General features: G+C 32.0%; 1 protein-coding gene across 1 annotated transcript; it reads right to left on the reverse strand.

Annotated features, from left to right (window-relative positions):
* Window positions 1-1,887: 1,887 nt before the first annotated feature.
* On the reverse strand, window positions 1,888-12,595 carry SDG14 (SET domain protein 14). Its single transcript, XM_039019586.2, has 23 exons — window positions 11,199-12,595; window positions 11,056-11,111; window positions 10,771-10,966; window positions 9,582-9,704; window positions 9,361-9,429; window positions 9,196-9,264; window positions 8,991-9,082; window positions 8,599-8,691; window positions 8,319-8,454; window positions 8,135-8,216; window positions 7,888-7,987; window positions 7,290-7,414; window positions 5,929-6,074; window positions 4,933-5,037; window positions 4,666-4,730; window positions 4,354-4,567; window positions 4,181-4,267; window positions 4,039-4,095; window positions 3,849-3,938; window positions 3,495-3,581; window positions 2,736-2,810; window positions 2,537-2,637; window positions 1,888-2,442 (listed from the first exon to the last, which is right to left on the reverse strand). The coding sequence occupies exons 1-23, from the start codon at window positions 12,081-12,083 to the stop codon at window positions 2,352-2,354; spliced, it is 3,144 nt and encodes a 1,047-aa protein (XP_038875514.2). The 5' UTR covers window positions 12,084-12,595; the 3' UTR covers window positions 1,888-2,351.
* Between the last annotated feature and the right edge of the window lie 4,541 nt (window positions 12,596-17,136).

Consider the following 17,136-nt stretch of genomic DNA (forward strand, 5'->3'; position numbering starts at 1 on the left):
AATATTATTAATATTATTACATTTAATGAAGTGCAGAAGGGTAAATGTAGCATTCTATTTATGTTCGTTTTTAATTTTATTTCTTATAGGTTATAAGCTTTTAAAATGTTTAATGAGAAAAAAAAAAAAAAGTAGACTCCATTTGATTATTTTGGTGTTATTTACTTGTGTTCTATATTTGTATTGATACGTAGACCCCACATCCAAATCTATAACAAAATAACCTAATCTAATTGATGAATAAAGAGTACTCAATCCGATTGCGCCTAAGAATTACGTTCTATAATTATCGTTACCGTTAAGGTTATCATTATTATTACTACTATAGCTGAAACATTGCCAATTTTGATATATTTACGATTATCGTTACTATTACGTTATCGCTTGACCCAGAGATAGAGGTAGAGATAATGGTAACTATAAATTTGACAAAATTCATAATTTTAAGTAAATGCGATCAAAATCAATCCAATTACGTTTGCGATTTAAGCTCATTATAATCGATCCATCAATGAAATTTCATTACAATTACACCAAATTTCATTACAATTTGGTAAACATGGTCTAAGTTCAATTAGAAGTTCAATATCTAAACTTTCTGTTTTGCATCAAATAGCTCCTTGAAATTAATTTTGTGCCCAATACTTCATAGGTTTCTAAATCTTAAAATTATTGAATAAATTTCAAAATATTTGATTATGTAACTAATAAGTTTTATTTGACATTTTTAAAATCTAAGAACCTATTGGACACAAAATTTGAACATTTATCGTATTACACATATTTAAATTTTATTTTGGATAGACTTGATAATTTCAAAAATTGTTTAAGTATTAATTTGGTGATACAAAATTGAAAGTTCGAAAAAAATCTATTTTCTATTTTTAAAATTGAGAACATTTGCATGAAATTTAAAAGACTAAATTTTTTATTTAACTAATAAACAATGTCATAACAAAAAAATATAATTACATAATTGGAATGAATGAAATTCTATCTAATTTATTTTTTTTAATTGAAATAAAATAGAATAAATAAGTAGATAACAATAGAAACTAACCATTTTAACATTTTATTGATGAATCTTGACAATATCCAGAGACTTGTATGAGGCTTTAAATATTGACAAGATATGAGACTTTTTCCTTTTTGTAAGAAGTATAAAAGTAAACTATGAAGTTTAAAGTCACAAATGAATAATATGAAGGTCAACCATGAAGATGTTGAACTAAAATATAACAACATAATTTGAAGGAATAAAATTTCAAAAGAATAACTTGTCAATATCGTACTAAAATGTTATAATAATATGAATTTCATTATCATAAAGTTGAATTATACAAAATATTATTGAACTTGAGGTTGATTTCAATTATGCCCAAAACTCAGTTTTGAAAAATATTATTAACTTTAAAATTGTTCCAAAAACATCTTTTGTTTCTTGGGGGGGGGGGGGAGTTTAAAACAAAATTATAAAAGTATCATATTAAATCAACATTTACAACTGAATCTACGCATTTTGATTAACTTACAAATTTGGTATCTATAATTTGGGAAAAGTTAGTTTCGTGTAATTTATAATTAAAATTTAGTCCTCGTGATTTAATGAAACTCTCCTAAATAGTGTAGGTAACTATTTATTAAGATTTTATCAAACCATAAAAATTATTTATGATGTTTTATCACATTATAAGGACTGGATTTTGACGTGCAAAACATTCTTATAATTGTATTGTGACATTTTGATTGCTAGATTTTGATAATTATATTGGGACATGACATTATTTGAGTTGTGAATAACTTTCTAATTTAGAGTACTGATTTCACCACTCATTCAATTTTAGAATCGACAAAAAAAAAAAAAAAAAAAAAAAAAAAAAAACTACAGGAACAATAATTTTCCAATTCTTTTTAGAAACAAAAGAATTATGTGCTTCAAGTCTTTAAACTAATCGGACAAGTACTACAATAATGATACAAAAACTTTACAAGTTTCACTCTCAAATAAAGCAAAATGGCAAAACTAGAAAGGGTAGAGCCAGGAAAAAAAAGTATCAACAAACAAACACTATATAGAGAAAGGAATTTTTAAAAAAACACCTCAGAAGCCTAAGCATAGCATCGAAAGAGCCGCAGATTGAATTTACACTTTTATTCCACCTACGCTACAAATTGCTATACAAATGGTGGGGGTAGAAAGGGGAAAATGACTATTATACCAAAACAACTGCCTTTAAATTTCTTTCTTTTGAAGAGAAAAAAGAATGTAGCTGCTCTCCAATAGAGGTTGCAGAGGAGATGTAGCAAAAGAATTAGACTTGTGTCGAGTTGAGTTGAGACCAAGTTAAGAGTTAGTTCATGAATTTCCTGCAATTGGGGGCTTTACAGTGGCAAGGCACTTTGAGTTCATCGGGTTCGTCGGGATCGAATAAGTAATCGTACCTGTTTCGTCGTTTGAGAGAGGGGGAGATGAGTAAATGAAAGAGAGAGCAAAAAGTGAATTAAATTTGAAGTTGAAGAAAGAATGTCTTCTTACGTTAGTTCTTCTCCAGCTGCTACATTGGTCTTGGCAATCAGAACGATTCGGCTTTCATTGTCACCGACGCTCATGATCCTTGCATAGCAGTTCGGCATGCACTGCAACACACACACACATCCCCATTTCAGTCTTTCACACCAAACAAACAAATTACAAGAAATTGTCCCCACTTCAAACTTCGACCGTATTTGTTTACCGAATGATTGATCAACCGTGCTATATTTCCTTTGTCTGTTGCATCAATTACGATTTCCTCGCTGATCTTGAAAAGCTGCAACAATATAATCAGTTCAATATTGGTGATTAAAATACACTTGCATAATCAAACTCCAGCATTTCATAGAGGGAGAAAATATATTAGAAAAAGACCTCTCTTGGATCTGAGCAAGGGGAAGAAAAAAGGGAAAAGTGAAACCCCTTCAACTTTCCAAGATACCGAGTGAATTTGAGAAGACATTTGTAAAGCAGTTCTTGGAGAATAATTATTCTATAAATATTAAATGCCTTTTGAAATGTTCTAAATTTTTCAAAATGGTTTTAAACTAGATTGCCAATCCGATGGAAAATTCTGAAAATGCACTTCTAAATTTAGTTGAAAGTACTTTTTTTTTTACTATTCTAGACATATCAAACTCAATTATGATGTTAGCAAAGCCATAAGCGGGGGTAGTGATAGGCATGGTATTATTGAGGTGCTTAGGAATATTTTTATAGCGTTGAGGGTATTAGTAAAATAGATAGAGAGTTTGTTAGGAGAGAGTTGTTTATACATAGACAGAAGAAAAACATCGAGGGTAGGCAATTGTTTGGTTTGCTTAAGCTTGAATGGTCTAGATAGAAATAGACGTTATCTTTTATGTTTTAATATATTAAGATGCTACCAAATAGAAAAAATCAGATTTCATTATTGGTAACATAACCAACTTCATGCATCAATAGAAACGATTAAACTCACATAGCAATCTTTTCCTTCTAATTGGTACCGAGCCTCCCTCAAATCTGCTACACTGCGCCGCACCTGCTCACCACGGTATTCAACAACCTACAGGTAGATTTGAACACCTGATTAGTTGGATAACTAAAACTTCATCTCAGAAGACTGCCTCAAGCCCATGGTTGTGTATGATGAAAATGCAATAAGTTAAAAGCATAAGGAAAGCTGAAGAAGAAAACACATAGTACAGCATTTTGTGCTGCTGATGTAATCTTCAAAAAAGTTACTGGAACTGTTTGCTCAAACTTTCTAATGACAGATACGTACAGTGTACACACTTAAATGGAGCTTGCAAGAAATTAGACACATCCTTACCATTTCTCCCTCTTGCACATTCCTCCGAGCAAAGAGGCCCCATCCATGAATTCCAGATTTACCAAAACAAACCCGATCCCTTTCAGTTCTCTGAAGTCATTTAGGGAAATTAATCAAATAGCAACAAGATCTCACTAAAAATATAAATATACAAAAAAGAAGGAATGTTGCAAGAGGTGGCAGCATTTACCTGTAAATATTGAAGTCGTTCCTTGAATGAGGAAAACGACTTGGGGTCTGCTCCTTCCTTGTAAGAGAAAAAATGTATTGATTTAATCGCTTGAAAATGAGCTAAGACCGTTAAGTTAAACTATCTAGGAGAAGAATATTACTCTGTGTGTGCTCAAGCTAATAATCTCATCCAATGAATGATGGCTCGGCCCCATAAGTCGATGGAATATTGGTTGCCCTTCAACCCTCTATAAACATACAGATAATAATGGTGAGGCAAAGAAATTACAAGTTAGTAATCACGGAATAATTTCTGAAATGGTCAGTGGACAACCTTATCTGTTGATCTAACATAAACACGACATCTTGCCGCAGAATATGGTTCAAACTCATTAGTTTCAGAGGCTGATGACTTTGACATTTCTTCTATCTTTGATGTAACTAGCCTTGATCCCCTGTAGCATCCCTTCTGCTTTTGAAGCAAGTTTCTGCCAGAAAAAACCCCAGAAGGACTACGCACCACTACAACAGCATCAGGGTTTGGTGTTCTACATGACAGATAAGGATTTCGAGTCTCAGGATCCATATTGAATCAAACAGAGAGGCAGAGAAAGTAGAATTATATGCAATGAAGTAATGACCTGACCTATGAATAGCACAATATATCAGTTTTCTAGTAATTTGTCTCCCTTTCTCCTCTGAGCACTGCAACTGAGAGAATATATATTGGGTTAAGAAATTGTCAGCCTGTTGCACCTTGAAAAAATTTCCCAACCCAGAAACAGAAATGAAATCTATTTCTCAAAAAGAAGATGCATTGCGATTATAGGAGGTCAAAAATAATAACACCGTGTCAACTTATTGAAACATTCTGTAGAGTAATGGTCACAAAGTATCAACCATAAACACTAACCTCCATGGAGTACCCTGCTCTCGAAGCACACATTGTATGAAAATAAGTAGCACATTTGCAGCATTGTGTGCAGGAACCGTGACTTTGCTTGCAGATTACACATCTCTGTTACCCATAAAAAGAAAGAATGTATAGTCAACAAACATTTCTTTGCATTCTAGAAAATCAACATTTTAAATTCCCTTGGAAATACAAAAATAAAAGGCTAAATGTATTATTTTGTCATTCTTGTGTATGCCATTTCTTAATTTTATCTCTTAACCTTCTAAAACTTTAAATTTTAAGCTTTATTTACTATGTCTAATTACATTTTATAATATGAAAGAATGATGTTATAAAAAATTAGAAAGTTATATTTAACAAGGGAGGCTAGTTGTTAGCATAATAGTAATTTAGGCCCATTTTCTGCATAAACTATACCAAGTTGGATAAGTTACTACAAGGCTAGTCATGTAAAGTAAAAAATAATAACAATTTATAAATTAATATGTCCGATTCACTAAATCAAACATGAGGTAATCTTCTTATATTTAATTGACAAAAATGCATTCTAGTGCACCATCATTTTGTTGATCAATTTAATATTCTAGCATAGTAAGGTCTTGCTTGAAAAAGTTGGATGCATAAAAGATGAAAGCCGGTTGTGGTTTTTCAATAACAATAGAATAAGAATAAAAAAAGATTCATAAGACGAAATTGAAACTTTCAAAATATCAGTGGAAAAAGAATAAATAAATAAATATATCATTTAAAAAATAAAAATAAATAAATAAATAAATAAATAAATAAAAAACCAACAACAATAACGAAAACATTAGGATGAAAGGACAACTTTCGTAAAAATAAAATTATCAAATCTGATTCTTCAAACCACAACCATTTTCATTGGAAAATAGATTTTCACAAGACTAAGAGATCCTTATTGATCAAAATAGGAGATCCGACAAGCAACAATTTTGATTCAGAATGAGAATTTATTTTAAATGGTAAAATTACCTTCAAAAAAGAATTCGATGGAATTCTAAAGATGCCAACAGCAGGCTCCATTTTCTCATGATTCAAGAAAACAACTTCAGGGCGAAACCAAGCACACGTGACATGAACCCAGAGTCCCTCAGCGTCAGTTGGCTTTAAAGCACCTCCTGAAGCAACATATAATAATTAAATTTTTTGTTTCCTTAATCATATTGCAAGACAGCAAAGGAACAAATAGGCACAAGGCATACTCAAATAAGAAGTCACTTTCCCATGAAACTAACACATAAATAATATACAATAAAAAAATTAATGAGTATAAATCAGATGCCGGTGATCTAGAGTTGAGAGAAACTGATAGATCTGCAACTGTAGAGTCCACAAAAGAAAAAGGACAAGAGGACAGAACGAACAGGAGGGATATGTTTTTTTGTTTAGGATTTTACTTTTGTAACTGGACCCATTCCTAGTAGGAAATGGAATCATTCTAGGTCTGGTGTAAATTGGTCAGTTAGTGACAATAAGTTTTCATTTCAAATTTATTCTTTTGGTTAGGAATCAGGAGAGACTGGAGCTTACAAATCTCCCTAAGATTGTTATTTTCCATTTTTATCAATAATTGCATTTTATCAAATTGGTTTTATCAAAAACCAAAAGGTGAAGGAATGAAGACAAGGTGGGTTGGGGGCTGTAGAGAAAGAAAAACCAAGGAAATGAGAACGTGAGACTCTCGTGGAGGAACTATACATGATTTTTGCTTAAGGTTCAAATTGTCAAGGAAACAGACTTCTCTGATAATGTTTGCACCCCAGGAACGCTGCTGGGATACCTCAGATTCCTCCCCCATGTCCCTAATTTATTTTCTTTTTTTCCCCTAGTTATTAGCTTGATATTAGAAAACCAAAACTAGTATTGTAAGATTTGAAAAATCCCGCTACTCTTTTCTCCCGCACGTATGTTCAATGTTCACGAAGACATAGCATCTATGGTCAATGACTGATTGAAGGTGCTTCCCATGCCCTATGGAAGGGTGACTATGCCATGCATGTCACCACAGGTAAACACCCAAGCACCTTAAAAGCACTTGGCATCTCTTTAAAATGATAGCACTCAGACACCACCATGATGCATAATAAGCCTGTTCCCAAATTCATGACCATAGCGTTGCTCCCTCTTTTTCTACTTAGCAGCCTTGGACCTCTATAATTTGAGAAATATCCTCCCCCACCCCCCCAAAAAAAAAAAAAAAAAAAAGTCTTATTAAAAGTCAAGAGTCTTAAGACTTATGGCCACCTTAATTGAGAAAGTTCAAATATAAAATGAAGTATTTGGCAAAATTTAGAAACACAGACGTCCCAGAAATGAAATACAATCATACACACCCTTCACAGGACATAGGCAACACTCTCTGTTGGCATCTGGTGTTTCACAAGCTCTGCAAACCCATGACGTAAAATCGTGAATATCTTTTGCCCCATAGCATTCCTGGTGCACAGCAACTTGGCATCTACAAAAGAAAGGAGAAAGGTTACAGTTCTCCTGTATACATAGAATTACATTTCAACTATTTGTGCCCCCAGCTATAAGTGGTTCACATAAATATAAATCCCTGAATGTGTTAAATATGAACCATTAGAAATCCCAACATTAGCTACTAAATACGGTTAATCTTAATCCTTGTTATCTTTTATTAAAAAAAACAGAGCTTTAATGGAGAAAAATAAAATAAAACAAAGGCATACAAGATAACAAACCAGTAGAAAATCCTTATTTTCTTACATGTGGGCTCAAAACTTTACTTTCAATTCACAACACAAACATATGGATAACTAATTTTGAAATGGTGATGAAAAGATATGTGATAATATAAATCTAGAACCTGTGGTGGTATATTGTAATACACATTCACTTCAAACTGTGAAGTTTGTTTTCATTTAAAATATATATGTTAGTACATAATTATATAGATCGTGTAGGCACCTGTTACAGATGATAATTTTGTTTTCTTCCCAATCTTCAACCCATCTACAAATAGCACACCTCTCTGTCGTCCATTTTGCATAGACAGGCTCATAATCCTCTGTTACAGCAAAGAATAACAAAATTTAAAATGTAGCCTCGATATTTCTAATTTATCAATGAAAGTTCACAGTGAGAACAGACCGACAGCAAGCATATACTGCAATCTTCCCAACATTAGAGAGAGAGAGAGGGAGAGAATGTATACCACGTAAGAAGGTGCTTAGCTGCTGACTATCCAACTTCAAAGGCTTCGAGGAATCTATGCCATTCGTGTTGAACTCTGCAATCTGAAATTTCATTGATGTCAGTAAGAAATAACGAATAGCACAAGTACAAGACAGTGACTAAAACCTAAAATAGAAAGAAAAGACTGAGGTGTCACTACGAACCCATTGTTCCAGAGGTAACATTGTAGCCTTCACTTTAACACTATATTTCCATTTCTTTGCTCTACATCCAGTGTGCTTTTCCCATTCACTAAGTCTTTGTTTTCTTGACCCACAAGATCCGCACTTACAGACAACCCTAAAAGACAGGAATTGAGGTCACAATTTCATCATCTTACAATTTGCCAAACCATTAAAATGATGCGCAACTCTAAATCTTTCATGGAAATGGGGGGGAAAATAAAATGTCATTTAACGTTATGTTCAGAGGACTTGGACTTACAAATGTAAATCAGGAATATAGGCTCCTTCCATGCCATTGCACACCACTATTATCTTATCTGGAATAGAAGCCACAGCACCTTTGTCCCCAGAACTGGTTTACTAAAGTGTTAGATAACTCACATCAAATGTATAAACTATAAGATCAGAAAATGGAAACTGATAACATGACAAAGTTCCTGATAATTCTTAATTGCATCTGATGCATGAGAGCTTCATAGCAAACATAAAAAAGTGGAATTCCATACCCCTCTCTCTTAACCAAAGTATTTTTTAAAAAAAATAAATCTCTCTTAACCAAAGTATTAATATGTCAATATTTTTACAGGCAAATAAAGTCATAATAACTAAAAAAATAAAAATTAAAAATTAAAAAGAGTTTGTAGTGCTTACTTGACTTTCGATTGATTATTCTCAACATGCGGAGGTTCAAGATTGAATTTGACCTTGCAATCAGGGCAATAATATTCGCTATGTGCCAAATCCTTCATGCAACGAGATTAACAATTACACATTCCTGAACTTGGGTAAGAATATGTGTGTCTGTATGTGAAGGAGGGAGAACAGAGCCACACCATTTGAGGTTCAGAAGGCATACCTTAAATAGCTTGCCTGAAATTCTGTCGCACTCAGCATGCACCCATACATTACAACCATCACAGCACACCTAATTCGACAACAAACACACAAATAAAATCAGATAAAGAAGGAAGAATGCAGATAGCAAACAGATTGGTTTGAGCAAATGACAAAACATTCTTACCCAATTTCCACCATCAGAATGGTGCCAGATTTTCTTGCATATGCCACAATATTGCTTCGATTGTCTTAACTGTAAATACAAGAATTATTAGATAATCTAGATAAATACCATCTATATTTATTAAGAAAAGAAACTATTTTGTCTGCTTCGTTATTTGCTCGAGATTTGGCAAGGAACTATTCCCGCACAACAAAATATGTTGAAAGTGAGCATTTCCAAACCTTATGGCAATGTTTGCATAAAAGTTGTGTTGGAGAAGGCGGGCCCTTTACTTTCTTAAGCGTTTTACAAAGCGATAACAAGCCACATCCATCACAATGTCTATAACCTTTGTTGACTACTTTCTGTAAAATAAATTAACTGATAAGAACTCTCAACAAAATCAAGCAAATTACACCATAATGTACCAAGAATAAAGAGATAATAGTGAACAGAGTTTATAAAATCAGCTTCTAAGAATGTGCAAATCATGCATTAGCATGAATTGACGCAAACATAAAAGACAGTGTTAAGGAAGAAAACAAGTTGAGGTTGATATGTTTCCTAATTCATCAAACAACAAAGCCTAAGAGTGGGGGAGAAAAATAATTGAAAACGAATGTAATCATTGACTATAAAGATCTTTAAGCCGAAACCACGGCATTAAACTCCAAAAAATTACTCCCAAATTCCTTACCTTTTTTGGGCCATATTAACCCTTTTTTTTCCAAAAATTTTACCTCCCCAACCAACCTCTCAAATTTGACCAATTGGATCACCACCCAGTCCAAATAATGTATAATTCAAAATCAAGAGTGTAATTGAAATTTCTAAATTCAGAAACTAAAAGACACCGTGCTCAAACTACACATTGAATTTTTTTGGGGCTAAAAAGTCGGCTTTGAAGACACCAACCAAGAGTTTTCCTTATAAAGCTCATTCAAGGATTCGACCCCATGACCTCCGAGTGGTTGCGACTCAAAGATCACAGGCCTCAGCCAACGGGGACACCTCATGGGAGCCACATAGTGACATGCAATTTTAACAGAGAATAAAACTACAGATCCTAATACCAAAAAAATCTAACGATAAGTAATTTCGACCAAAAGAATAAAATTACATATTCTTATACCAAAAAGAATACAGTAAAGGAATGCAAAAGTTGGACCAGATGACAAAACCAGTCATATAAAGATATAAGGTAACTGTAAAAGCAAAGGCCGGCGTACAATAATTCATTAACCGAAGTTCTTATAACATAATAATTTTGAACGCGATTATCCTGTATCATATTCCAATAATCCAAACCCACCCACGAGAAGAACAGTAATTCAAGTTCATGCAGACCTCAAATAAAAGGCTCATAAGTTCATAACATAATTCAGATAAACTACAAACGAAAAGTATGAAACCAATTCTTAAGAATCTTACCTTCTCGGAATAGTATTCCAGATCCTGGTTTGACGTCGAAGCATCAGGCAGCCCACTGACATCTGCTTCTCGAAGAGACATTAACATACTGCTCACGCTAGCATCCACGTAACCATCTTCTGCTAATAAAGCCTCCTCGATAGCCATCTGGAAATCACTTGGCTTGCTCTTGTGCAACTGCTTCTGACCCTTGAATCTGATGAACAGCGGAGATTTTATCATCGTGATACCTAATGGTTTTTAGAAAAATACAAACAATTGACGGAAAAATAGTTGGCTACACACCTTTCCAAGAACTCCGCAAAGGGGTATATCATCCCTTGTTTCACCCATGCATAGTCCTGTGAATTATGAACATATTAATAAATAATTAACGAACGCGACAACTAAAATTATCATTACCCATATTCAAGGAGCGAAAAAATTACCCTCTGAGTTCCATTTTTTGAGTATCCGAAAAACATTACACATATAGAACCTGGGATGCAAGATTTTAGAACCGCTGCAGGGGCTTGCAACAAGGGATCGATAACTACCGCTGGCCAAGCAGGGTATCTTTTCCCACACTTCGCCCAAACTAAATCTCCCAGAACAAACTCCTCTGGCTTGTAAATATCCTTCCTCCTTTCAGAATTTGTTTCTGTCTTCGCTCCCATATAAGTTAGCTTGGTGGGTTTCTCTTCTTTTTTCAATGGCAACACAGTTTTTGAACTAAAATGCCTTGAACCATTCAAATTAGAGAACCCCATAAAAGTATTATCTTTCTCCTCCTCACTTTTACCTGATGAGTCCCACTCTGAATTCTTCAAACTGTAATTATCTTTCCACCGCTGTTGTTTCGATAGTGCCAATCCCTTATTTCTCATTCTAGATTCTGCTAAGACACCATCTTCATCTTCTTCGTCGTCATTATCTTCAATGCTGGAATCCGTAAAATCAACCTTCGAATCTTCGTTCTTCCATACATGAAGAACCGAGTCACTGAACCTCGAAGGCAACATCTGAATTCGTCCTCGTGATGATTTCAACAGTGGGGGTCGTAGTTTCTCGACGCTGCGGTTCAATACTCGCTGGCCATTCAATTTTTTCGGATTTCGCTCAAATTCATCTCCCCAGTAGAATCCGCCGTTGTACCAGGAACCCGAACCAATACTTAAATCCTCAACCTCGCGTTGGAGGCCATAAGAATAATACCCATCCGTCCGCCGTTTCTTAGAATTCACCGAATACATATAATCCGCAGAATCGGAATCCTCGAGCTTGCAACGTTTAAGATTCGGCGTTTCGAATTTCATAGTTCGTTTGATGATCATCTTGTTACGAATATTGAAACCCAATTTCCTATAGAAAAACAATGCGAAGCCCTAATTATCTTCTTCCACGAAAAGGAAACGAACACCGGCCAATGTCGAAGGATTTCTCCATCCACCATTCAACTCCGCTTCATACCCACTCCACGCGACACATATACTCAACATACACACAACCGAAAAATACGAATAAACCCTAATTCAGCCACAACAAACGATAAAACTCAGAGAATTCAATTCGTTCCAGAAACCTTCACGTCCGCGAAACTCAGATTAAGAACGGAAAGAGAAATCGCAACGAAACAACAAGAATTTTCAATATCGAAAAACTAAATCCGCGAGAAACGGAAGAAAAACGCCGGCGAGGAAAAATCAAAATCGAGTGCTAATTTCAGACGAAAGAAATCACTCAAACTCGCAGAGGAAGGAAACGACGATGCTACGAGCTGTGTCAGAGCCGGGGATCGATCCGCCTAAACCGAAAAGAAACCGCAAGCGGAAATTTCGCTTTTTATATATTATTGGAAAAAAAAAAATGGTTGCGTCTAATTCATTTGATTATAAATTTATTTTATAAATAAAATAAAATATGAGACTATTTAGACTATATCTAATTATTGTTATTATTAAATTAATGTAAATATTAAATATTGATTTTTTAGTTCAAAACAAATTAAAAAAGGGGTTCAAATTTCTTACATTTTAGTCAAAGATCATATATCTTAACAAAATATTTTCTAAAATTTTGATTATATTTTAAGGTACATAACATAATTGACGTGTCTATTCGAGTGAGCATGGTTCAACTAGTACATGGATGTTTAACGTCAATTAATATATGATTAGAATATCTCCATTCTTTCTGTACTAAAAAATATAAACCATGTGTTCGAATCAAGTTTACAAAATTTGAAAACATCGTCAAATAATACTAATAAATCTTTAAACTCTTACTTTTGTGTTGTATCTCAAATTTATTAATCATTTGTCAAAATTTAGGATACGAATGAAAGTTAAAATTTCATACACTTTTTAACTTAAAAATATATATATATTAAACATATCATTTTAAAAAATGTAGCAATTTACATGCACTTTTTGCTACATATTTGTTATAGTTTTTTAAGTATAGAAAACTAAATTTAAGATTATGATATTAAATTTCAATTGACATATGGTATTTTTATCGAATATTTCTATATTTTTATTATTCAACAAAAGTGATTAGACATTTCAATCCTTTAGTAAGAAATTCACCAAACATACAAAATAATCAATCATGTGAATATAATATAAATAATAAATATTTTAATTTATTAAAAATGTAAAATTTGTATTTATTAAATAAATTTTTGTTTTTTTATAAATATTCATTAAACATTAATATTTTATCGTAAAATTGAGAGAATGTCAACATTATAAATATTTTAAGATTAAGTAATTAAAAAAAGAATAGGGAAGAGGCGGGTGATGTGCAAAATATGGAATTAATTTTGGCTCCAAAGAAAATTGAGGAAAGCGAGGGAGGGAGGCGATTGGGAAGCGCGAACTCCAAACTGAAAAGGAAATTAATTATTTTTTTCTTTTTTTCCTTTTTATTTTTTTTTTTATTTTTTTTGGAGATTGAAAAGGAAAAGTGTGGAAGAAGAGAGGGTAGCATGGAGATTCCGTACAACCCTTTTTGACGTGGCAGCTGAAGGATAGCCTACGGGGAAAAAAAATCCCCACTTGATTTTGTTCTTATTTTTATTTGTGATTTAATAAGAAAAATTTTAGGGGATATTCGATGCTTAAAAGCAAAAGGTTGAGTTGAGTTGGTAATTATTATCTATGGTGTATAGAATTGAATTGAATTAATAATTATTGTTTATATTTAGATGCAGAGTTGAGTTGAATTGGGTATCTTTGTTTTTTAAATGAAATTTTTTTTTTTTTCTACTACTGTTTTTAATTTCCAATCACATATACATTTTTCTAACTTTTCTAATATATATATAAAAAAATAATAAAAAAAAACTTTCGATGTTTTTCCATTCTCAAAACATTACAAATTTTCTATAAAGTATTCACATAGAGCATACAAAATTTTGAATTCATTTATTTAAACATACAGATAGAATTGATTAGTCAATTAGAAAAATCTAATTTAATCATTAATTACCATAAAAATTAAAAAGAATTGAAATAATTAGTGTCATCAAATGAAACTGTTGACATTGTTTTAGATAGAATGAATGACACTTAATGTTAATCTTAAAAAAAACAAAATCTTACAATTTAAATCATAAAATCAATTATTATATATTATTTTTTGACAATTTTGTGGAATATAAATTTATCTTTTTCTAAAATCGGTGAGATAATTTTAAAAATATTGATATCTATTTTTTCAGCTATTATGTTGCATAATTGTACAAACTATTTATTAAAAATAAAAAAAACTTGAACCATAATTTTAAATTTCACTATTTTATTATAATTATGTAATATTTGAAAATATCAAGAGATGTGTTGTTTAAACATATCGTTGAACTTTTAGTTAGTGAAACAATAATAGGATGTCGTATGTAATGTTTTTTAGATCTAAGAGAAAAAATGAAATAGACGAAAAACAATTATATCTAAAAGAACAAACATAGAAAGAAAAAAAAAAGGAGTTGAGAACTAAAAGAGAGATTAAAACTCATACGAGCCAGACGAAGAGAGAATAGAGAAAATGAGAAAGATGAACTAGACGGCGAAAGAAGAAAGAATGGGAGTAAGTGTAAAGAAGAGAGAATGGGAGTAAGTGTGAAGAGAGTATGAGAGAGAGAAAAACGACAAAGTAATTGAGAGAGTTGGGAGAGTAACAAAAGTGTGTGGGAAAATGAGTGAGAGTGAGAATAATAAAATGGTAGGTGAGAGTGATAAAATGGTGGGTAATTAAACCCATTGTTTTATTTTTATCAATGGTCATCGAGGTTGGGTACACAAAGGTGGTAGGCAGGGTATGTTGTCTAAGTTGTTTGTGCGAAGGTAGTCGTTGGAGTTAATCGCTAGAGTTGTCGTCGGAGGTGGTTAATGAAACCCGAAATTCTTCATCGAAGTTGGTCGTGCAAATATGGAAGTCAAATTATTATTTATTTTTTTTTACCAAGGTGGTTGTCAGAGCTCGAAGTTAGTTGTTAGAGTTGGCACCCGAAGGTGGTAATCGGAATATGTTGTCAGAATGTGGTAGCACAACGGAGACCGATAATTGGAACCATTAAAAACATTGGAGGGAGAGATAATTGAGGAGAGTTGGGGTGAGTTGGTAAGATAACCAACTCAACCCCACCAATATTTAAAGTTAGTCGTCAAACGTTGAGTTGGTAAATCAATTCTCCTTGGTTGTCAAATACCCCTTTAGTATTTTGTGAGAAATGACTACACCTAATAATTATTTTATTTTTTGAATGTTATTTTCCACACTATAAAATTATCTTTATAAATATTAACCTGTATAAATAGATACTAGGTAGATCATATGTGCAATGCACATGGTCCAAAATCTTTAGAACAAACAATTTTAAGTAAATATACTTTTAGTTAAATTTAAATAGCATAAATATTTAACGTGAAATTTAAAAGTAATAAACGATATTAGGATGATTAAGTTTGTATCACTTTATATATAGTTTATTTAACCCGTTTATAATTAATATGAAATGTGTTGGATGTAGTTGAAAATCTTTTAAACATAATTCCAATGGGGGAAATGTAAATGGTAAAACAAATATAATTCTTGTAAATAGATAAAATAAAGAAAAGTATTTTTATTTATAATTTTAAATGTTTTCAAGTAAAAATAAGTTATCTATAACGATATACATTTGAGATATTTTTTTTAAAAAAAAATGTCGAAACAACGTTGTGTCTTCTAAAATATTGTGGAATTTTTATAGATGCACAATTTTTAAATCTTTTAATAAAAATTTAACGATTCAAAGTAAAGAGAATAATATTTAAAATAAAGAATTTGAGTTATTGTTGAAATTTCCAATGACAAAAGAAAATCGTAAAAGTAAATGAAAGAAAAAAATGTAATATTAAATGACATAAAAGAAAAAAAGAAAAGACATGAGAGGTAAAAAAAAAAAAGTTGAGGTGAAAAAAATTATGAAATGATGTGAAATATAAATTGGTGAGAGATATAATAATAAAAGAAAAATGTCAAATTAAATTAAACAGGGAAGGGGAAAAAATGATATGAAAGATACATAGAAAAGTATGGAGGGGTGTTATTGTAAGGGCAAAACAGTCATTATAGAAAGATTAAGAGCAAAGAGGGAAGTAAAAAAATTCTTCCCCTCTTAGCTCCATCTGAACGTAGTATAGATATATATATCATGTTAGTAGATCCCGCTTTATTCTCTTTCTTCTTCTTTTTTTTTTTTTTTTTTTTTTCCTTAAATGAATTCTTTTGCGAGGTAATTAGGGAGAGAGTTTGTATTTTTTACGGCCTCAGTTTTGAAATCAAAATAAGAAAATATCGCCTATCATCTAGTAAAAATTTATAAAAACACATTATAAATTCCATATTACGAGTGAATCTAGTGATTTGACTTAAAGATAACACTTTCAGGTAATAGTATTTAAGGTGGCACACAATAAATAATACTATCAATTTTATGTTATTTAAGTGTTTCTTGACCTCCTATTTTACCTTGTACAAGGAAGAAATTTATAGTTATATGGTACATACTACATTAATTGATTATCTGACACGTCATTAAATGATTTATTAATTTATTAATCATTTATTACATTAGCTCCACATAATACTTAAAAGTTCCTTATGCCACAAGCAAGGAAGGTAATATATTTTCCCACATTACTGTGGTACTATAAATTTTCTTAAAAAACAAATGTGTATACATAATTAATGATAGATTATCTCCCTATTGGGAACACATATTTAATGATAGATTACTTCCTTATTGGGAGTTATGTTTTTTTTTCTTTCCGTAAAACATTTATCTAGAAGTTGTCTCAATTAAAACATGGGAGTTATAGGATTCGACATTTCAAACTCTAA

The sequence above is a fragment of the Benincasa hispida genome, chromosome 12 (assembly GCF_027475165.1).
Source record: "Benincasa hispida cultivar pf3 chromosome 12, pf3_genome.v1.1, whole genome shotgun sequence".
Lineage (NCBI taxonomy): Eukaryota > Viridiplantae > Streptophyta > Magnoliopsida > Cucurbitales > Cucurbitaceae > Benincasa > Benincasa hispida.

Excerpts from the sequence above, each read along its gene's own strand:
- SDG14 (XM_039019586.2), bottom strand. The coding sequence starts at position 12,083 with ATGATCATCAAACGAACTATGAAATTCGAAACGCCGAATCTTAAACGT. Across the intron at positions 9,083-9,195 it reads TTTCAGGCAAGCTATTTAAG|GATTTGGCACATAGCGAATA; the intron begins GTATGCCTTCTG and ends CGTTGCATGAAG. Across the intron at positions 8,217-8,318 it reads TGTTACCTCTGGAACAATGG|ATTGCAGAGTTCAACACGAA; the intron begins GTTCGTAGTGAC and ends ATGAAATTTCAG.